At 49.1% G+C, this 20,060-nt stretch overlaps 1 protein-coding gene across 2 annotated transcripts in view; it reads left to right on the plus strand.

Annotated features, from left to right (window-relative positions):
- TGFA (transforming growth factor alpha) overlaps nt 1-12,119 on the plus strand; it is a 105,846-nt gene extending 93,727 nt beyond the window's left edge. For both annotated transcript variants that reach the window (XM_073897561.1, XM_073897560.1), the window contains exons 4-6: nt 3,721-3,870; nt 6,503-6,612; nt 8,499-12,119. In XM_073897561.1, the coding sequence (XP_073753662.1) occupies nt 3,721-3,870; nt 6,503-6,612; nt 8,499-8,506 (268 nt within the window). In that variant the 3' untranslated portion in view covers nt 8,507-12,119. The remainder of the gene's footprint in view (nt 1-3,720; nt 3,871-6,502; nt 6,613-8,498) is intronic.
- The last annotated feature ends 7,941 nt before the right edge of the window (nt 12,120-20,060 follow it).

The following is a 20,060-nucleotide window of genomic DNA, read 5'->3' on the forward strand; positions in this document are numbered from 1 at the left end:
TACGAAAATGTTCAGTCTTCACACATTTTCCATTCCCCCTTGTGATAAAACAACTCCGATTCTGTTCAGATTCCTTTCTGAAACAGGGTTGTAACATCTCCCGTTTCTCCTGCGCCTGAATTGGGGGGCCCGTTTTATAGCTACCACCCTGAGGAAATGCCTGGAGGGAGGGAGGGAGGGGGAGAAGGAATGAGAAAGGGAAGTGGAGGTTTTGAATTGCTGGTTCTTGAGTTTGTGTAAACGATGGGTCTCCCTCCGTGGTTCTCAGGCCTGGATGCACATGAGAATCACCTGGGTGCCCAGTGCAATTGGATGAGCATCTCTGGGGGTGTGGCCTTGGCCCTGGCATTTTCCACATCTTCCCAGGTGATTCCACTATGCAGTCAGGTGGGAACCAGGGCCTACCTGAGGTAAAGGGAAGGACAGCAGCTGAGTCAAGCCTGATTCATTTGCAACCAGGTGAGGTGACTCTTCCCCTCCTTAGGTGATTTGTACCTAATATAATCGGCATAATGAAGTCTAATATCAGTAGAAGCTTGGGAAGGTTTTTTTTTGTGTTTTGTTTTGTTTTGTTTTTAAAGAAAAGCTATATCACCAAACCTTTTCTTTTTCCCCACCTCATAAAAAAGCAACTGGGAAGCATCCCCACTATTACAAATGATCTGGGAGGAGAAAGGACCTCCCTCTACCCTAAGGCCAAAAAGTCTAAATTGTGGCTCTCAACTGTGGCTGCCAGGTGGAATCGTCTGGGAGCTTTAAAAACACTCATGACAGGCCTTCCTCCCAGAAATATTCATGTAGCTCGTCTAGGGTGTGGCCTAGACCTCAGGATTCATTCAAGCTCCCCAGGCAATTCCAGTGGGCAGCCAAAGTGGATGTCACTAGTAAAACCTTCATGGTGGCTCTCAACTCTGGCTTCATCAGAATTCCTTTTGGCCTTTTCTTCAAAACACCCATTTTCAGAGAGATTTTGACCTTGGGTAAAGCCCAAGGATCGGGTATTCTGCCTCCCACCTGCAGTTAAGCTGCTTGGGGCAAAGATCCACTCTTCTCAGAGCTCACCTAAGCCATGACCTGGAGTCTCGTCTATTAGGCAGTAACCATGTGCCTCACTGGGCAAGTTTGTGTTCACAAGTACGCTGGGCTCCCTAATTCAGGGAGCCTGAGATGTACTTACAGCTGTGACACTGGGTGACAGAGACATTCTTGTTGACATGAAGACTTTCCCAAGGGGCTAGGACCCCTGCCAGGGGCAGTTTTGAGGCCAAGCTGGTTGTGAAGGGCCCAGCACACAAACAGGGAATGTTCCTCTGGAAGGAAGAATATGGAAAGTCAGCAGAAGGTGACCCAGCTCAGAAGATTAGCCTTCTTAGTGAGTTAAGACGGCATTGTTTAGGGGGAACTTTGGCAACTTGGCACACCCCCAGCAAGGACACCTCTTTACGGGGCAGTGAGCAATCCATCTTTGTTCTTGCAGTGAGTTTTGTGAGCTTGCCATGAAATCACTACCCCAGAGTGTCTTCCACACCAGTCTGCATTACCGTAGAAAGGTAGCCTTCCTGGTTGAGATGGTTAATTTTTAAACCCAGGAGCCCCCCGGCCCCCATTTCCTCATCTATAAAGAAGGTAAGTAGCAGCCCTGACCTCACATGCATTTGTGATTGTTGGGAACAAAAGAGATTGATTCATATAGGAATTTGACAATAAAGGGTATGTGTTATAATTAGCGCTTGGATGCCACTCTTTTTTTAAATGGGATTTCTTGGAGTCCCCGGCGTTAATGGGTTAATCCATAAGGTTCACAGAACCAAGTGGTTAGGGAGGCGTTAGAACCTTTCTCTCCCAGGGCCTGCAGGTCCGAGTAGGAACGTTTCAGAAATGGGAGCGCTTACCCTTCTGCAGCCTGGACTTTTCACAGATGGGCACACAGACCCTCACTGCGCTGCCTGAGGAGGAAGCAGCACGGACACTGGGCTATGCAAGAACCCAGACTCTGGGCTGAGCAGACCTGAGTGTGAATTTCTCTCTCTTCCCTAGCAGGGTGGCACAGGCAAATGACTTGACTTTTCTGTGCAAGGATTAAAAGGCAAAACGTATGTCAAATGTACAGTAACCCGTAACAGAAAAGCAAGGGCCTGAATGCAAACTGAAAAATACCTTTAAGTAACGTATTGTTATAACAAGTGGACTCTGGGATAAAGAGCCTCAGTGAAAGGCCTCCACTACGCAGTGCTAAAGACAAGCTCGTATGCTCTGCTATCCCAGGGTGAAGCCTTAAGCAGCAATTTTTGCAACATCTCCTGTTTGGCATAAATCTTTAAACCATACTGTACCTGTTCCTTGAACATTAAAATGATTAAATTTTTGTTAACATTAAGCAAAACCTATGCTCCAGAAAAATACACCGTGTTTATCCTGTGGCCCTAAGTCTCCCTCTGGCATCTGGGGTCTGAAAGCCCAGGAGCACAGGTTTAAGGGAACCACAAATGTAATAGAAGGCAAGCAGGACCCTTAATCCCCTTTTCTTTCTCCTTGTTCTTCAAAGGCCTTTTAATCTAAACGTGAAGGTGGCAGACTGGCTATTTCATCAAAAGGTAGAGCTCTTAAAAAAAAAAAAAAAAAGTTTAGCTATCATTGCCATGTCTTGGGAAAAAAACAAAAACTTTAAATCCAGTGTGTGATGTTTGGTGCAGGGCTGCTCTTGGGGAAGTCCCTGTGGGAAAGAAGCTTCCCCACCTGAGAAGACAGTGGTGATCAAACATTTTCTTTACAATAACAAAGTCATCTGGACAATGGGACCTGTGCATAAGCAAAGTATCTTCTGTTGAGCAGACTCATATGCTTGGAGGGGCGGGGGGCAGGAAATGGCTGCAGCAGAAAATGACCATCCCTTCCTTATGGCTGGAACCAGTCCTAAGGATCATCCTACAAGAACCACTTGGGTGGCCCCAGGAAGGGGGTGCTGAGCAGCATCAGCCTTCCGCATACAGGAGGAGGCTGTTACTAAAGTGAAAGAGCCTTTGGATATTAGTAATACCAGTAATATCACCTTGGTATAGGTAGTGACCGTTACAGGCCACAGGGCATGTTCAAGGGCATGACCTCTCTCGTGCCCTTGCTGATCCTCCAGTGGAACGAGACCAGGTGTTGGAAGTGAGAAGCAGGTTGGTGGCTTCCCAGGTCCTGCGTTTACCAGATGGTGGCACTGGCCCCAACTTCAGTACTAACCCTGTGCGCTGCCCCCCCGCCCCAGTAAATGCTCGCAGGGCTAATTAAATTTGATGAAAACGATAAAAAAGCAAACCACAGCCCGGGTCTGGTTTAGTGTGTTTTCTTTCTCTTATCATCAAATTCTGAATATATACACTTAGTTTAAAAATAACCTGGGTTTTATGAACTGCCAAAATGAACTTGGTGTCCTAAACACACTTGCTGCCTTCTTTATCCCCAGCCTCTGACATGGTAGCAATAACAGTGAAGTGCTTCCTCACACGAGCAAGCTGATCAGTGGCCCCTCATTCTCCAAGCAAGAGGTACCCATGTGGGGAAGTAGGAGCGAGTTTGCAGACACCTTTGCCTCCAGTCGCGAAGGCTGGAGGGGCCCCTTGGGGCTCTTCCTAGGGCTTTGGGTCCCTCTGGCCCAGCCTTCTCTGGGGGGGTGGGGGGTGGGGGAACGAGAGCTCTGTCAGAAGAGCGTGCTGACCTTCCTCTCTTCCGCAGCTGCCATTCTGGGTACGTGGGCGCGCGCTGTGAGCATGCCGACCTCCTGGCCGTGGTGGCCGCCAGCCAGAAGAAGCAGGCCATCACCGCCCTGGTGGTGGTCTCCATTGTGGCCCTGGCTGTCCTCATCATCGCGTGTGTGCTGATACAGTAAGTATTTGCCGCCACCCCTAATGTCAGGTCCCCCTCACCGGGCCATCTGCAGCATGCCCAGATGACAGGGGCCCCTCGGCGTGGCTTATTGCTGTGGTGTCTGATTGGTGTCAGCGAAGCCGAGAGGAACTTCAGTAACGGCCACACTGTGTCAAGGGCACGCATCCTGGGAGGGTCCCCAACGGTGGGTCTGCGCACTGCTGGAAGCGAGTGGAGAAGCAAAGGTGCATGCTCCTTCCCCACTATTGGGGTTGGAGCCTTCAGAGTTATGATGGGAACGTGCAGGCATTCCAGAGAGCTAGAAATGGCTCCCAGCTTCCTTTGGCAAGTGACAGAGGTGCTTCCTTTCTGCCGAAGGCACGTTGCAAATCCCAAAGCCACATCAGAGGTTTCGGTTGCCATTTGGACAGGCTAGGCTGATGGCAGCCCTTCCTCTTTCTCCACTTCTCTGCCCCTCCTGCATCTTCCAAAACCCATCTTGCATGTTCCAGAAAGCCTTCCTGAGCCCTAGACCAACAGAGACCCTTTTCTTGGACTTACTTGCTTGCCCATATCTGGACTGCTCCATGGAGGGAGACTCCTTAGTGCTGTGTTCACAGCATCTGGCCAGATGTAGTCCCTGGAAATATCTAGAGACATCTAATTCACAGAGCAAGGCCTCTGAGAATTTATACCTAATTGGCTATGCATAAGGAATTCACAGAAGAGCTAAAGGCTCCCAGTCGGCTCAGTGTAGATTAACTCATGATAGAGACGGTAGTGGATGGGCCATCCCGGCAAAGGCCGGAGGAAGCAGCTATGTGTTAATGAAGGAAGCCAGACTGTAGCCCTCTGAGGATGTGTGGAGTTTGGACAGGTAATTATGAGTCTCTGTCCTGTTTTGTTTATTGGTTTGTTGCTGTTGGGGCAACATACCCGCCTCTGGTTCTGGCAACAAATGGATGCCCCGTAGAGCCCCACCCTGCTCATGGTGGCCCTAATTTCAGTCCCTGTGGACCAAGCCAGCCTTACGTGGTGCGGGATGAGGTTGAACTGAGCCGGCCTTTCCTTCCTCTTCAAGCAGTATGTGTCCCCCTGCCACCTGTCTTGGGAAAGGTAGTGGACAAGCAGTCCTGGTTCGGGCTGGAACATAGCCCGGGCTCTGCCGCACATGAGGGCGGTTCTCACGGTTGTCTAGCTGTGTGTGCTCACCCATCATGTCCGTAGTCCTCTATTTCTGTGGCCAGGAGGGTCCCAGAGCCTCAGAAACAAGAACTGCATGCCCCTCTGAGCTTCTCCAGAGGGATTTAAAAGCAAATTTTGCCAGAATCTCTGGAGACAGGGATAGTCTAGGATGCCTGGACGGCCTCTCTCTTTCCCAGGAAGGCAGCTGGTCCCACCTCCCCTCTGTCTTTTCCCAGCCGATCCTTCCTAGAGACCAAGTCCAGAATCCCTGAGCCAGAGACTAAGCCCTTATCCTAACCAGGCTGCTGGTTGCCTGCGCATGGGGCCCTCCTGAGTTGCAGAGTTGGTTGGGACCAGCTTATCCTATGCCAGAGGGTCCTGGAGGCCTTGGTCTCACTGCCCTGGAATGCTCCTTGCTAGGAAGTGACTGGAATAAGCCCACTGCTAGCCAACTGCAAAAGAGTAATCTCTGATAATGGATCTGGAATCAGACTGCTCTGGCCGCCCATGACAGAAGTATGTTATGCAGGAAGGTCTCAGGCTCCTTCTCAGCGCTGCGGCCCAAAGATTCGGGGGCCCTCGTAGCCTTCCCCGGACAGTGCCAAGAGAGGGGCTAGGGTAGGGATCATGCGATGCCACCAGGCATCAAGGGCGCAGCACAGCAACAGGCTTGTTTTCTCATTTGTGTCTGGGCCTGTGTCCACCCGGAGACCCTGCCCAGCCCCCGTGTGTGGATGCATGGATTAGGCACGTGTCGAGGTTAGAATGAGTAGAAACAAATTCCTCCGTGGTATCCCATGGGAGACAGCTCTAAATATCTACATAATCAATGTCTTCCTTAGTGCTTTCTTCTCTGCCCTTCTTTTGGGTTCCCTGGTTCTTTTCTCATGCAAACTCTGCACGCTGTTCATTCCCGCCCACAGAGGGAGGCAGAAGCACTCGTGACCCTGGCGCTCCAGGGCTCCAGGTGACACGGGTTCCCCAAGAGGTTGGGTTTGCCACAGCTGGAGAATGGTAGTCCACGGAGAGATTCAAAGCCGTGGCGGTTCGTGACTCATTCTCTCGTTCTTCCCACGGTCCGTTCAGCCCATCCACGTTTCTTGCTTTGCTGCTGGCAAGACGTGAGGGATGCTTGCCCTCCCCAAGCCCTCACAGCCCTGCCAGCCGGCAGTGGCTGCTTTGTCCCAGCCCTGACCCACCTGCTGTGTTGTGGAGAAAGCAGCCAGGGAGGCGGCCAGGTTGCCCCGCAAGCCGGGAGCAGAGCTGTGCTCACAGAGCCAGTCCCTGAGGGGCCAGCTTTTGTTGCTGGCCAGCATCTGCCCCAAAAGCCACCGCTCTACAAGGCGCTCAGCCCCCTGCTGTGTGTGGCCGGCCCTCCGGAGGCCTCCACGGGAAGGCTGCCATAGAGGCCAGAGCTGCACCCCTGCCCCCAGGCTCCTGCCCAGCCCGTGTTCTCTGTCCACAGCTGCTGCCAGGTCCGAAAACACTGTGAGTGGTGCCAGGCTCTGGTCTGCCGGCACGAGAAGCCCAGTGCCCTGCTGAAGGGAAGGACTGCGTGCTGCCACTCAGAAACAGGTGAGGGGCCGCGGCGAGGAGGGGCCCCTTTCCCTTGGGAGACGCAGCTGGGTGGAGAAACCACCGCCTTCTCCAGGGCAGGGCAGACGTTCTTAGAGGGCGAAGCAAGAAGAGGGTGTTTACCCTCCCAAGTCAGGTTCATCCTAAGGTATGTTTTACTCAGAAGGAAGCACTTTTATCTTTACTGGTCTCTGTGACCTTTGACAAGTTGGTTGGCCTCTCTGAGCCTCTGTTTTCTTATTTGAAAAGATGTGCAAGTTGAATGAGGACTGATACAAAGGACCGAGTAGAGCGTATCACAAACTGTAGACTTACAACTGATGTTCATTCTCTTTCCCTTGAGAAAGTCTCCTGCCCTTTCCCATCGGTGAAAGGAGGGATTTGGCCCACAGGTCTCGCAGGACTCTAGTCTTGGATCCTGTGATCTTTAAGCTTACCACTGTTTTGTGACTATTCTCACTGACATCCACGAAGAATACTGGGCATCTGGAAGTGGGACCAAACCCGCATCTCAGGAGTCCTCACCTGAGCATGACCAGCTTGGGGCTCACGGAGGCAAATGGCTCCTTTATCCAGACAAGCCCTAGAAAGCCACACATCAACAAGTTTTTCTGAACTGCTCTTGTGACCAGTAGAGCCCATCATAAGTTTGAAGTTCCTTTTCAGGGAAGTAGTAGAACAGGAGACAGTCACCACAGGCTCATCCCCCAAGGGGGACCTCCTCTAGTTAATAGTTGGCATTCCAGAAGCTCACGCTTGTATGGAGAGGGTAGGAAGAAGGGCGGCGGGAAGCTGGAACTCCAACGTGTCCATTAAACCTCTTGGCGATCGGCCCCAGAAGGCGCTGAAGGCCCAGGAGCAGTGTATTCTTCAGGAGCCATAGTAATTGTGCAGAAGCAGCCCTCCTTAGTTAGGGGGCCCACAGCTCTTGAGGATGCTAATCCATTAATCCTTACAATGGCCTTAGGAGGGGGAGGATTAGTGAGTGATGCCGGTAAACTGAGTCTGCCAGAGGTCCACTTGGGTCCAACCATCAGTCCACGGGGGAATTAGGATGAGAGCCAGGGCCTCTGAAGGCCCCACTCCCCTCTCTCTTCCACTGCCTCAGAGGACCATCCACTGAGCTAATGAAGTTTTTATATTGTTGCTTGGAACCAATAGAAAAATAGTTTAAATCTTTTAAAGAAAATTTATAGTAGATTTTGTGCCATTTGTGTGCACCTCAGGAGAGTCATTTAAGGTAGAGGAAGTTTCTTATTAATGTTACTTCTCTGCCCACATTTGGGAGGACATTAGCTTTGAGCCTCCTGAGATGGCCCCTGAGGCTGAAGCCCGCTCCCTGAGATGATACGCACCTGTCCACCTCCAGAGGAGCCATGGGAGGGACCAGGACAGGAAGATGTCCAGGCTGCGCTGGACTCTAGAGCTGCCGGGAGCTAGGTCCTTGCTGCCTCCCGTGAGCCACAGAGGACACCTCAGAGCCCCACCCATTGAGAAACAGATAGGTCCATTCTTAGCTGGCCTGAGGGGGAAGCCATTCTGCCACCAGAGTCCTGGACCAGCCCACGAGCTGCCCGCCAAGCCATCCCTTCCAGGGGAACTGGCCGCAGGCTGGCCTGACTCTCCTCACAACACGGTGCATCCCCACTCTCTGCTGCTGTGCCTCACTTCACATTCAGTCAGCCTTGCCTTTGGCACCAGAAGCACAATTTCAGAAGCTGCTGCCCCTGAGGTTGAAACCAGAGGAATTTTGGAGTTGGGCCTCACTGCCCAAGAGAACCTGGTGACCTTGGCTGATGCATCTCCAAGTTTCTGTCCCAAGCTTGTTTTCCTAGCACGGCTGGGGGCTGGCCTGCAGCACTTAACTTGTTTCTCCTTCCTTCCAGTGGTCTGAAGAGCCCAGAGGGAGTTTGGCCAGGTAGACTCTGGCAGCCTGAGGAAGAAAGGACTTCTTCAGGACGAGCCGACAGACCTTCCTGCTCTGCCAGCAATCACCTGTGCAGCCTTTTTTGTCTTTTGTGGGCCTTCCTTCAACAACTCTGTCAAGAACTCTGTCTGCTTGGGGTTATTTGGTGTGACCTAGAGAAGAAATCAGTGGACCATGGTTTAAAGACTGGTCAAAAAAGAATTGCAAAGGGGTGGGCTTCCTGTTGACCTAGCTCAGGTGTGTGCGTCTGCCTGCCTCGGAGCCCAGGGGTGTGTGGTGCTGTCTTCTGCCGGTTACGGAGGCTGGGCCCGTCCCCCCACAGCAGTACCCATCCTGCGCAACCCTGGAGATTGCTGTCGTTGAGTTTTTTCTCATCCGTTTATTGGAGAAGAAGATGAACACAGGGTAACTATTGATTACCTGAAGATGCCAAGTGTAAGAGGAGCTGTGTATGTCCTCTGTCCACGAGCCCCTCAACCAGCCTGATGTCTCCCACAGGCACATGACGCCGAGGACCTTCCCAAGCCGTCGGCAGCCTTGGAAATAATTTCTTATTTATGAGACGGATGATGGTTTCATTTTTAATCTCTTAAGTCAATGTAAAAAGCATAAAACCTTTTCAGACTTCTACACAAATGACGTATGTAATGCTGGCTAAAAAGTTGGCTGACTGATTACAACCATCTGGCCTCTTTGGGACGGCTAAGGCTTGGGAAGAGCCACCCGGGACTGCCGAGATGGAACCAGAGGAGGGGTTGCTGATGAGAGCGAAGACGGGGGCTCAAGGGTCTTGCCATTTAAGACACAAAGCAAGGAAATGCCCCAGATGCATTCCAGTAGAAAAGTTAGCCATCCCAGCAGCAGGGATTTGTAGCTTTGTTGGGGAGAGAGGTAGAGAGTGCCTGTGTATGCATCCTCACGGGAAAACACAGGACTAACTGCTGCATGATTGAACGGGCTAACTTCCTAGTGCTCCCTCCGAGCACAGATGCTTAGAAATCGAGCGCAAGCAGAGAGCCACAGGCATTTGGGGCCACATCCATGGAAGGGGGGCTGGTCATTTACTTTCCATGTTGTTGCTTGGTTGATTTGTGGCTTTATTTTTAAAAGGAGAAATTGAACTTTCCTATTTATTTTCTAGCATTAGAAGAAATAATCCTGGTGATTTTTTTTTTCCCTTTCCCATTCAGGATGCTGGTTTTATTAACAAAAACTCTAACAAGTCACCTCCATCAGAGTGGGTCTTGCTTTCCCCTGAGAGAAGGAGAAATTGTTTTCATGGGCATCTGGGTATGTTCTGACCCATCGGGCTTGCCTGTGGAAAACACTGGTTCCCTCCAGCTAAACAGCAGAGAGCTCATCCCTAGGAATTTTCATTAAAAATTGTAAACAGAATAACAGTGAAATAATACGTGAAGTCTTTATGTGAGGGAACTCTTTATTCACTAATATTTGAAAAATGAAAGATTTCTACCTATTAGTGCATCTAGCTCCACCCATCACGAAAGGGACCTTTAAAACGTGAAGTTGGCTTAAAATTTCTATCAGGTTATTTTTGTCCTCCCCTAATTCTTCTTCCCCAATCTGTCCATTTCTATGAATTGTCTCATTTCTTACAATTTTGAGACAAGTGTGTGACCCGTGTCTTAGCTTTGGCACTTTCATGGAATGATGGAATGAAGCAGTGAGGGCAGAAATGGGGTCTGCTCGCCTGCTGGCCCCGCTGACGGTGTAATCGATGCAGCTCCCAGGCTTAAGCTGGCATTGCCTGTGCCCATCCTACAGTGGCAGGGATGTGGGCCGAGGCTTCCCGGTAGCATCTTGCTCAGAGACTGGTCCCACTGACCCAGGTTTGCTGAGCCCCCGTTTTCACTCCTCTCATCAGACCCTCCTGAAAGTCTGAGAGCCTGGAGAGAGAGACCAATGGCAGTGGGTAGTGTATTTTTAACTTCAGGTCACATTTTTACTTTAGGACAATCTTTCCTCAGTCTTTTAGAGACTATTTGAGGTCTGGTTGCCTTCAGAGAATAGGAACTGATGTGAAATGTTTTGTGGGGCTTTATTCACCTGATGGAGGGCAGGATCCGTGTTCAGTCTCCAGGTGTCCAAGAGTCTTTGCAGAGGTGTGAGGAGGATGAGAACCTTCTCGGGTCCCTGCAGGGACTTCACCTTTAGCGTCTGTGAATGCTGTGGGCCTCCTGTGAGTGCTCCCGAGGCAGTTCTCCATAAACCAGCAGGTCCGAAGAGAGTTGGAAGCAGAGGCTAGGTGACAGCAGGCCTGGACGGACCTTCATCCATGCCCAGGATAGGAGAGCCTTGCTTCTTGGTGATTTCTCTTTAAAAATCAGATGGCCAGCAAGCATTGGATTCCTGGGCCATTTCATGGTGTTGGTACATTTTGAGTTAGCTGTAAAAATGCCCCCGTTTTGAGGTTAAAAATGCATCTTCGAATCCATCCTTACAGGTTCCCTGTGTTTCCTTGGCCTCTAGAAAGCCAAGGATTATGACTGGGGATTCATTCCTGAGGCCTTTCCTGGTCAGCAGCCGCACACCTGGGAGCGGGAAGCAGAGCTGCTTCCAATGTCTAGCTCAGGAGAAATGAAAAGCCCCCATTAAAAAAAGGGAGGGGGTGCTTGCAGATATTTGATGGAGCCTAGATTCTCCCACTGCTCTACAGGCTGTGACATCTCTAAGCATACTGGCCAGAAACCTTTTCTTCGAGATGGAAAGATAGCCGCCAACCCTGATCTGGAAGATGCTTCTGACACACACGAAGTCAAGCAAGATATGAGCTTGGCCATTGTGTTTCAGCAGAGGAGGTGGGCGCAGTGTCCCAGAGTCTATTTTCCTAAGAAAGGAGGAGGTGGGATTGACACTTGGCCACCAGGGCATTGGTGAGGCAGGAGGAGGTGTGGTTCTAGAGCTTCCTGGGAAACTGTGCCCTGCAGGTGGAGAAGGTGCATCTTCAGCCAGATCTTGCGGGGTCGGGTTGTCTCGCTGTGCCTGGGCCACAAGTCGCTTCTCCCAGCAGTTTTGGCAGAAGTGGATCGACAAGCTTCCAGCGCTACTCAGGAGACCCTGCCCACCCAGTAGGATCTGGGCTTTGGTGTCTCCCAACCTGCTTGGCCAAGGAAGGGAAGGATGCAAAAGCCCGGCCCCAAAGGGGACATCACAGACACGAGACGAACACATACGTTTGTTCTCCATGTTGGAACATAAGGCCGGTCCTCTCCAGCTGCTGATTTTACCAGGCTCTCTGAAAGACCTCGTGGTGAACATACCCACAGTCCTGAAAAGCAGCCCTTCTTCCTAGGGTAGTAACTTACTGAAGTATTCAACTTTTCATTATCTTTATTATAACAAACCTGATGCTTTTTTTTTTTTAGAACTTGTTACTCTGACTTCTGTATATGTTGCACTGAAAAGGTTAATATTTAATGTTTTAATTTATTTTGTGTGATAAGTTAATTTTGATTTCTATAATGTGTTAATGTGATTAGCAGTTCTTTTCCTTAATATCTGAATTATACTTATTTAAAGAGTAGTGAGCAATATAAAATGCAGCTGTGTTTTTCAGTCATGTGCATTGTTGTCCAGTTGTACTGTACCTTGTTTGGAAGGATGAAGGAATGAACTCTTTTTTTTTTTTTTCCTAAATCAAGACTGGAGCTTTTCTTTCATGAGATTGGTGTATTGCTGAAAAATTAAGAATTTTCCCCACACATGTGAATGATGAGGAAAAATTAGATGCTCTTTTGCAAATTTAGGGAATCCTAAAGTTAACCAGAGTTGATCCCTGTCTGCTTGAAGAAAACGAATCCTCCGAAGTTCCCAGTGTATTAGTCTTTCATCTGCTATGTATCTGACAATATGCTAAATGATGCAGAGGAAAATATAAAACACACAATCCCTGCCTCCGAAGGAACTGAGATCTGGCTGAGAGACTAACATGCAAAAACTAATTCTGGACCAATTGCAGACAACTTTCAAAGAAAACCTAAACTGTTAAGGTAGAGAGCACGTGTGAATCGCTGTGGTTCTCCAGGTGTGCTCCCCAGACCAGCAGCATCAGCATCACCTGGGACCTTCTCAGGAATGCAAATTTTCAAGCCTCTTCCCCAGACCTGTTCAATTCCAGAGGTGTCCCACGCCCCCCTCCACCTTCTAGGTGCTTCTAATACATGCTCAAGTTTGAAAACCACTGTCCTCTAGGACTCAGCGAAGGGCAAGTTAGTATGGGGCCACAGTTTTTAGGAAAAGCTTTATAGAGGCTTTGCGGAGGAAATGAAACAACACACTTTACCCCTTAGGTGTTCAGAGTTAATGGCCATCAGAACGTATGGTCATGACTTAAGGCCTGCACTTATTTGGAATTTCTCTGCTCAGCCTAGTTGAAGGAGAAAACCGGCCCGTCCACCCCTGACCCCCACCACCCTCAGTCACCCACCCCGTTCCCCACTGCCCAGTTTCTCACTGTAAGGAACTTTCTGCAACTATCCCCCCAGTTCTTAAAAACCTCACTGCACTTAAATCCCCATGGTTAAACCCCCTGCTCTTCCAACCCATGTGTGGACCTCACGCGTGTGACCTAGGAGGAGCTCATGCAGCAGAGAGCAAAACTGGCGGAACGGCATGAGATCTTGGTCCCAGGGGATGCTCAGCTTCAGGAGCAAGGGCAAGCCCGCAGACCCCGTTGTCCAGGCCCCAGAGGGCTTAGGATCTCCCTGACCTGCAGGAAGATGAAAACCTAGGCAACTCCTTGTCCCAAGTGTGCTGGCCTGGTAGCTGTCCCTCAACAGAGCCTTTATCCACCTCTTGGGAGAAGGAGGGAGAGACCTGCTCCCCTTACTCCATGTTCCCTCCCTCCCCTTGACCCTATTCCATCTCCAGGGACCTCTCCAGGCCTGTTTCTAACCCAAGGGGTGTTCTTCTTGTCCCGCTCCTTCTCCCTGATTTCCAAGCCCTCCTGCCGGGCCCCCCTCTGCCAGAGCCAGTATCGGGTGGCCGCCCCTGGTTCTAGCCAGCTGCCCTGGACTGTCCGGGATGTTGCAGGCAGCACTCCCCCCAGGAAAAGGCGCCGATGAACTTTGAGTCAATCTTCCCTCATTTATCCAGGCTACTTGCGGTGGTTGCCAGCTTGAATCCATGATCTGGACTGACAGGGCTAGTCTTTTTGGTTGCTGTTGGCCCAAACTTCAGACCCCCCCCCTTCTGCCTGGTCCCGGTGTCCCTGCCTCCTGCCTCGCCCCATTTTGGGGTGTGTGTGACCTCACCTTGTCTCCTGCCAACTCCGAGCTCTTTGCCCGGGAGCCCCCAGGAGTTCCAGCACCAGCATTCCCTGCTCCATCTTCTGAAACCCCCTCTTCCACATTTGCTCTCTGCACTTGCTACTTCGGCAGGCCCTGAGGTTTCTGTCCCAGCCTTTCACCTTCAAAAATAGACAGTGACGTATTCGTGGGCACACAGCCTGGGGCTAGCAATGCTTTTTCCATGAAGCTAGTGTCTCTCACCCCAGATCAATCAAACTGTAGAATCTGTCGGGGTGGCGCTGGGGCATCTGTTTAAAATCTCCCTACTGCCTTCTAAACACACCACAGCCCAGGGAGAAGACGGCACAGGAGCGGTCTCGTGGCTGGGGCTGTGACTGCCTGGTCCCCACCCAGCCCATCCCCCCACCCCCGTCCATGCTTCCGTGTCCCATTATCCAGCAGGTGGTAGCCCCTAGGGAAGCAGGGCATCCTGGACTTGCTTTTAGGTGGGATCATCTAGGTCAGAGAAGTGAGAAAACTCTGAGAAGAGGAGCCTGTAAGGAGTACCATGTGACTAGCCCTTGAGGTCACGCACAAGTGGGCGACGGCTTTTCAGGAACCAAGTTTTGCAACTGGGAATAAAAACATGGTGACACTTATGCCGAAAGGGAAACAGGAGAGAGAGAAAGAAAAAGCAAAAAAAAGCCTCTCCCCAGGGACATTTACTCCTGTGGAAGCTTCAGGCCCTGGCCCGCTGCTGCTCGGGTACCGTAGGACCAGAGGCTGCCCTGTGCCATGAAGCCCCCCGGGGCAAGCCCCAGTCCTGCCAGGGAGCCCCTCCCGGGAGGTCAGGAGAATGCAGCTGAGAGGGGGTCAAAGGAACAGCTCCACTACCTGGAGCTGGGCTGCCCTGCATGTTCCAGAAGGAATCCTCAGGTCTGAAATGTGACCTCCCCTAAGAGCTGTGCTGGGAGGAGCCAGGGTCATTTAAACCCTGGCCGGTCAGAACAGAAGCGACGTGACTCTCCCACCTGCCTTTGGTCCCAAAGGAGATCCCGCAGCAGAGTGAGCCAGAGTGCAAGGGTTCTGGACCCCTGTGGTGGAAGGAGGCCTGGGGGCGAAGACCCGGGGTTGGTTGCAGGCCTGCTGCTTGCTGGCTGTGCTCCCCTGGGGTGTTACTGGGCCCCAGTGCCTGTCTGTCTAGCTCCTGCCTCTCTAGCTGAGGGAGCTGTTGAGATAAAGTTTGCAAATTCCCACTTGCTCAGCCTGATTTTTGGAATAAAAAAAATCTAGTGCTCTCCGAAATGCCACTAATATATTGTCCGGTTCAAGGGAGGCTCCACTCTCTGATCTTCTGCCGACCTTCAGTTCAAGGCAGAAGAAGGGACGTGTCATGAGAAATATTTCCAGGGAGCCAGTGGCAAATGGGGCCACAAGCAGAGGGTCATGCTCCTGGTTTGCGACCCCTAGAAGTGGCAAAGGACGCAGAGGAGTGAGGAAACTGTCCTTGTAGAGAATGTTGTGCAGCGTGGCCTCAAGGAGTAGAGCCAGAGGCAGAAATGTTGATTTCTGCTCAATAGAGGGTCTTTTTCATAGCCAGAGCCTCCCCCTGGGCTAGGGGACTCCCCACCACCAAAGCCATTGAGCAGCAGCTGGGTGACCTCCAGGGCACAGGGGGTCCCCTGGTGGACTCGACCATGTCCTGCAAAGCCTCTGGGGTCCAGTCCTCCTCCAGCACTCTAACCACTGCCTCCTGTCCAAGGGTCGATGGGCTACCAGCATTCCAAGCCTTCCCACAGCCCCCTTCTGGAATAGTCTGTGAGCCCAGACTTGAGCCTCTGTCCTGCTCTTGTCCTGCTATGGGTCTTGTGGCCTCCCAGGCCTTCCTGGTAATGGAGGGGGCATCTCAGGCCCTGCCCAACCCCTTCCCTCCCACCTGCTGGCATTCAAGCCTGTGGCTTCACCATTCTTAGGAGGGTCCCCATAGAGGGACCACAGCCCAAATGACTCTCAGGAGAGGGCCTTTTCTGGCTCTCTCTATCCCTAAGTGCCTAGGTGTGCTGGTGACTTGCCCTCTCAGATCCACGGTCTGCCCTGTGCCCCTGCGGACAGCCTGCCCAGGGTCCTCTCACCCCGTGGCTTCTGGTATGGCCACTGGGTGGCCCCAGGGGAGAGCTGAGGTGTTTCACCCCCACTCCCTCCCTGCTGCACAGGATTCACACCCCAGGGCTGGGCCCTCACCACACTTCATTTCCACCACTTCCTCCCCTCTCCCTGTCCCTTCGGCCCAGGGGCTGATGATGGCTCCCCACGGACACTCTGCCAATCTTTCCCCTGCTTGCTCTTTAATTTCCAAGAATGCTTAGCCAGAGGCAAGAAATTCAAATGCTTCCAGGAGTGAAGCTGGTAATCGGAATGAGTGGGGCTGTTTGGTGGAAGCGTGAATGCGAACGCCTGAGTCGGGGAATCTGGGGTGGGAGGCAGCCCTTGTGAAGAGCTGGAGGGCCCAGACCTCTTCAGAAGGGGGCTCCACGCCTCCCCTCCTGCTCCTCCTGGGTATCCAGCACGGTGGCCAGATTTTCCGTTTTTTTTTTTTTCTTTTTCAAGAGAAGCAGGAAATCTGGACTTTTTCATAAAATAGCTCCATTTCTAAATGTGGCTCAAATGTATAAACCACGCGGTGGCCCCACCAAAATCTGTCTGCAGGTCACCATCCGTCTGCAGCCTCCACTCTCAAGCTGTCTGCTTGTCTCCGGCTCTGCCAGGCCTTTTCACGCCTCTCTGCCAGCACAGTTCTCGTTGCTGGAAATGCCTGTTTTCTGCTTCTGTGTCGGAGCACGCTTCTGTTCCTTCTAGAACAGAAGGCTCACACCTCGCTTTCTCTCTGAGGCCTGCCCGGAGCCCCCACCCAGAGCCCTCACGTTATACGCACTTCTGTTACATAGCCTATGACCAGTGGCCATGCCAGTGGTCCTGTGCCCCAGGTCATGAGCTTCTCAAGGTCAAGAATCTCTGTCCTCTCTGTCTTTATAGCCAAGCATTTAGCCTGATGCCTGAGACACGGAAGGTAATGCAGTAACATTTTGTGTAACAAAATCATCGGCTATATTGATGGACCCATGTATGCCCCCTGAGGCAGTGTCATATGGGACCACTGGGTCCTGGAGGGTTGGGTGATTAGATGAAGGGACTTGGCATTGACTGCTACCTGTCAGACACCTCACAGGTCAAAAGGTCTTTGTGACCCTTTCTGCTTCCCTATCTATCCTGAGAAGCTTTGCTTCTCGGCAAAAATGCATTACACGTTCTGACCAGTGGTTTACCAAGAACTTTGTCACAGCCCCGGTGGATTTGACAGGAATGTTTTGTTTTCCTCTTTTTCCTTCCACAGTTTTATTAGGGTACAGTTGACATATAACATTATGTAAGTTTAAGGTGTACGGTGTGATAATTTGATACATGTATTTATTGCAAAATGATTACCACATGAAGTTAGTTAATACTCTATCCCCTCACATAATGACCATTTGTGTGTGTGTAGTGAGAACACTGAAGATCTCATCTATCAGTAACTTTCAAGTATATGATACAATATTGTTAACTCTAGTCACTGTACATCGGATCCCCATGACTTCTTCCTCTTATAATTGGATGTTTGTACCCTTTGACCAACATCTCCCCATCTCCTCCACCCCCAGCTCCTTGCAACCACCATTCCACTCTCTGTTGCTCTGAGTTCAGCTTTTTTAGATTTCATATAGAAGTGAAATCATACAGTATTTATCTTTCTCTGTCTGACTTATTTCACTTAGCATAATTCTCTCAAGGCCCATCCTCATTGTCTCAAATGTCTTTGGGAAACTTACTTGATAAGAAATAACCTGGCTTATTTTCCTACACAAAAATCAGTTTTCTAGTAATGAAAGTGATGATCTGAAGTTCACTCTAATTTGAGGAGGTGAAGATTGAATTCTGTAAATGAGCCCTCGTCATTAAAGTTGTGAAAATGTATTAGCATTACACAGTTGTATTTCTTAATTAACACTAATGGTGTAGACAAAGAACTATGAAGAGTTTTTAAGATCTGGCACTGAAAACTACGACACTGGTGCACTGATCTCTACAAGTCTTCCTGTGATAATCACCCTAATTATTTTTTTTAATTGTGCAAACACTATGTCTCTGTTTAGGAGTACCACAGTTGTTGACAGATATTTTTCATTCTGAAAACTAAGTATCACCACCAGCTAAAAGATTCAAAACTAAATTCTGCCATCACATCATTAGAAGGAAAATAAGATCTATCTGAATTCTTGGTACAGAAGGAAATAAAATTGGAATTCATGTTCTACAAAAAAGGGAGTAAGGAACCATGAGAAAACCAAAATGTATAATTTTAAATTTGTCTTCTATTCAGTTTATACAACTCAAAACCCAAAAAACATATAACCCAATTAAAAAACGGGCAGAAGACAAGAAGAGATATCTCCAAAGAAGACATCCAGATGGCCAACAGACACATGAAAGATGCTCAACATCCCTCATCATCAGGGAAATGCAAATCAAAACCCCAATGAGATATCACTTCACACCTGTCAGAATGGCTAAAATCAAAAATACAAGAAACAACAGTGTTGGTAAGGATGGAGAGGGAAAGGAATCCTCATGCACTGTTGGGAATGCAAACTGGTGCAGCCGCTCTGGAAAACAATATGGAGGTTCCTCAAAAAGTTGAAAATAGAACTACCATGTGATCCAGTAATTCTACTACTGGTATTTACCCAAAGAAAACAAAAATGCTAATTTAAAAGATATATGTGCCCCTGTGTTTATTGCAGCATTATTTACAGTAGCCAAATTATGGAAGCAACCCAAGTGTCCCTCGATTGATGAATGGATAAAGAAGAGGTGGTATACATATACAATGGAATATTACTGAGCCATAAAAAAGAATGAGATCTTGCCATTTGCAACGACATGGATGGAGCTCTGGAGTATTATGCTAAGCGAAATAAGTCAGTCAGAGAAAGACAAATACCATATGATTTCACTTACATGTGGAATTTAAGAAACAAAACAAATGAATAAAGAAAAAGAGACAAATCAAAAAACAGACTCTTTAGAGAACAAACTGATGGCTGTCAGAGGAGAGATGGGCGAGGGGATGGGGGAAATAGCTGACGGGGGTTAAGGAGTGTACTCATGGTGAGCACTGAGTAACGTATGGAATTGGTGAATCACTATATTGTACACCTGAAATTAATATAACACTGTATGTTAACCAAACTGGAATTTTAAAAAAAACTTTGAAAAAGTGTAAAAAAAAATAATCTATTTATAAAAATTATTATATAATAAAATTTATGTTTTGTGTGTCTAAAATTTTTTCTTCTATTCAGCTCCGTATTTAAAATATAATTGCCAATACCATGTATATTTATGCCACATTAGATGCTTCTCTTCATAGTTCAATAAAAATAAAGCTTGATAATTTTTAAGGCAGATTGGGGCGCCTGGGTGGCTTAGTTGGTTGGGTGACTAACTCTGAATTTCGGCTCAGGTCATGATCTCAGGGCTGTGAGATCAAGCCCCAGGTCAGGCTCCGTGCTCAGCACAGAGTCTGCTTGAGATTCTCTCCCCCCTCCCTCTGCACCTCCCCTGTTCACACTCATGCGCATGCATACAGGCATGTGTGCGCTCTCTCAGTCTCTCAAATAAATAAATAAATAAAATCTTTTTTTTTAAGATTTTATTTTATTTATTTGACAGAGAGAGACACAGCAAGAGAAGGAACACAAGCAGGGGGAATGGGAGAGGGAGAAGCAGGCTTCCCGCGGAGCAGGGAGCCCGTAAATAAATAAATAAAATCTTTTTAAAAAATATTTAAGGCAGATTATTTTCTTCTACCAGCCTTGTTTCATTCAAACGTTTTTCTCCCCTCATTCCTGCAGGCATTTTTTAATCCCTTTTTCCTGTGCTTGTATAGAAATATACAAACATTTACACACATATGGAGATCTTTTCCACAAATAATGGATTGTACTATAAATATTAACTATTCAATTTGCTGTTTTTATGTAATAATTCATCATGAACATCCCTCAAGTTCAATAGACTTCCTTTTAAATCATTCTTTCTAATGGTTATATAACAATTTATTGTATGGATGTACTACATTTTAGTTAGCCATCTGGCTACTGATAGACATTCCATTTGTTCTCAGTTCTTTGCTTCCAAAAACAATGTTATACATAAATTCTGCATAAATCTCT

The sequence above is a fragment of the Callorhinus ursinus genome, unplaced genomic scaffold (genome assembly GCF_003265705.2).
Source record: "Callorhinus ursinus isolate GAN/ISIS: 27379988/994484 unplaced genomic scaffold, GSC_fseal_2.0 scaffold10, whole genome shotgun sequence".
Taxonomy (NCBI): Eukaryota; Metazoa; Chordata; class Mammalia; order Carnivora; family Otariidae; genus Callorhinus; species Callorhinus ursinus.